This window comes from Verticillium alfalfae, genomic scaffold, assembly GCF_000150825.1.
Source record: "Verticillium alfalfae VaMs.102 supercont1.2 genomic scaffold, whole genome shotgun sequence".
Taxonomy (NCBI): domain Eukaryota; kingdom Fungi; phylum Ascomycota; class Sordariomycetes; order Glomerellales; family Plectosphaerellaceae; genus Verticillium; species Verticillium alfalfae.
Window position 1 is genome coordinate 762007 of NW_003315037.1, and position 1056 is coordinate 763062.

At 63.3% G+C, this 1056-nt stretch overlaps 1 protein-coding gene across 1 annotated transcript in view; it reads left to right on the plus strand.

Moving 5' to 3' along the window:
- The window catches only part of VDBG_01699 (homoserine kinase), a gene marked incomplete at both ends in the record, with an annotated part of 1482 nt that extends 859 nt beyond the window's left edge, over positions 1–623 (plus strand). Inside the window, 2 exons of the mRNA XM_003007465.1 lie at positions 70–177; positions 291–623. Of these exons, the coding sequence (XP_003007511.1) occupies positions 70–177; positions 291–623 (441 nt within the window). The remainder of the gene's footprint in view (positions 1–69; positions 178–290) is intronic.
- Positions 624–1056: the final 433 nt, after the last annotated feature.

Below are 1056 nucleotides of genomic sequence, written 5' to 3' on the forward strand. Positions count from 1 at the left end.
CCGGCCGGCGGCGTCGACACGGGCGAGACCCCGCCCGCCCCGCCCCACGGCATCGGCCACCACATCAAGTTCCCCTGGGCCAAGGAGATCAAGGCCATCGCCATCATCCCCAACTTCCAGGTGCCCACCCACCTCGCCCGCGAGGTCCTGCCGCCGCACTACACCCGCCCCGATGTCGTACGTCTGCTCTTGTTGTTGCTGCTGCTGCTGCTGCTACTGCTGCCGCCGCTGCCGCCCCTCTTCCTCCCCTTCCCTTGACTGACGCGTCCGCCCAGACCTTCAACATGCAGCGCATCGCCCTCCTGCCCGTCGCCCTCGGCACCTCGCCGCCGGACCCGGAGCTCATCCACCTCGCCATGCAGGACAAGATCCACCAGCCCTACCGCCAAACCCTCATCCCCGGTCTCAGCGAGGTTGTCGAGTCCATGTCGCCGAGCAACCAGCCCGGCTTCCTCGGCGTCTGCCTCTCCGGCGCCGGCCCCACCATTCTTGCTCTTGCGACCGGGAACTTCGAGGCCATTGCCAACCGCATCATCCAGACCCTCAAGGACGCCAACCCGAAGCAGATCGACTGCGAGTGGCGCATCCTCGAGCCTGCCGAGGGCACTCAGGTCATTCGGTAGACGTCTGGTACGAGATCACGAGGGCTGGTCTACGAGGAAAAGCTTGGACATCCTTGCAAGGGGGGGATAAGAGCAAGCAAGAAAAAAAAAGCAAAAAAGACTTAGAATAATACCCGTTTACCATGCCGCTGTTACTGATGCCGCCGCTGTTTGGGGTCTTTGAAAAAGACCACAGACACCCTTTCCTGCCCGCCTGTCCGCCTGCCCACAACCGTCTTCACATCTCGTCAGTAATGGTGTCACCCGACAGCCGCCTCTGCTGGCTCTGTTGGTGACGCCGGTCCGCAGCTATCCTCTCCCTAAGCTCCCGCACGCGCACTTCGAAGCCCACAAGGTTCCACACCTCGTTACCGGCGGCACGCCCCCGAGGCAGTCCGTAGGATGCTTGTGCGTAGTCCTCTGGTGCGCTCAGATTGGGCACGGGTCTCGGCTG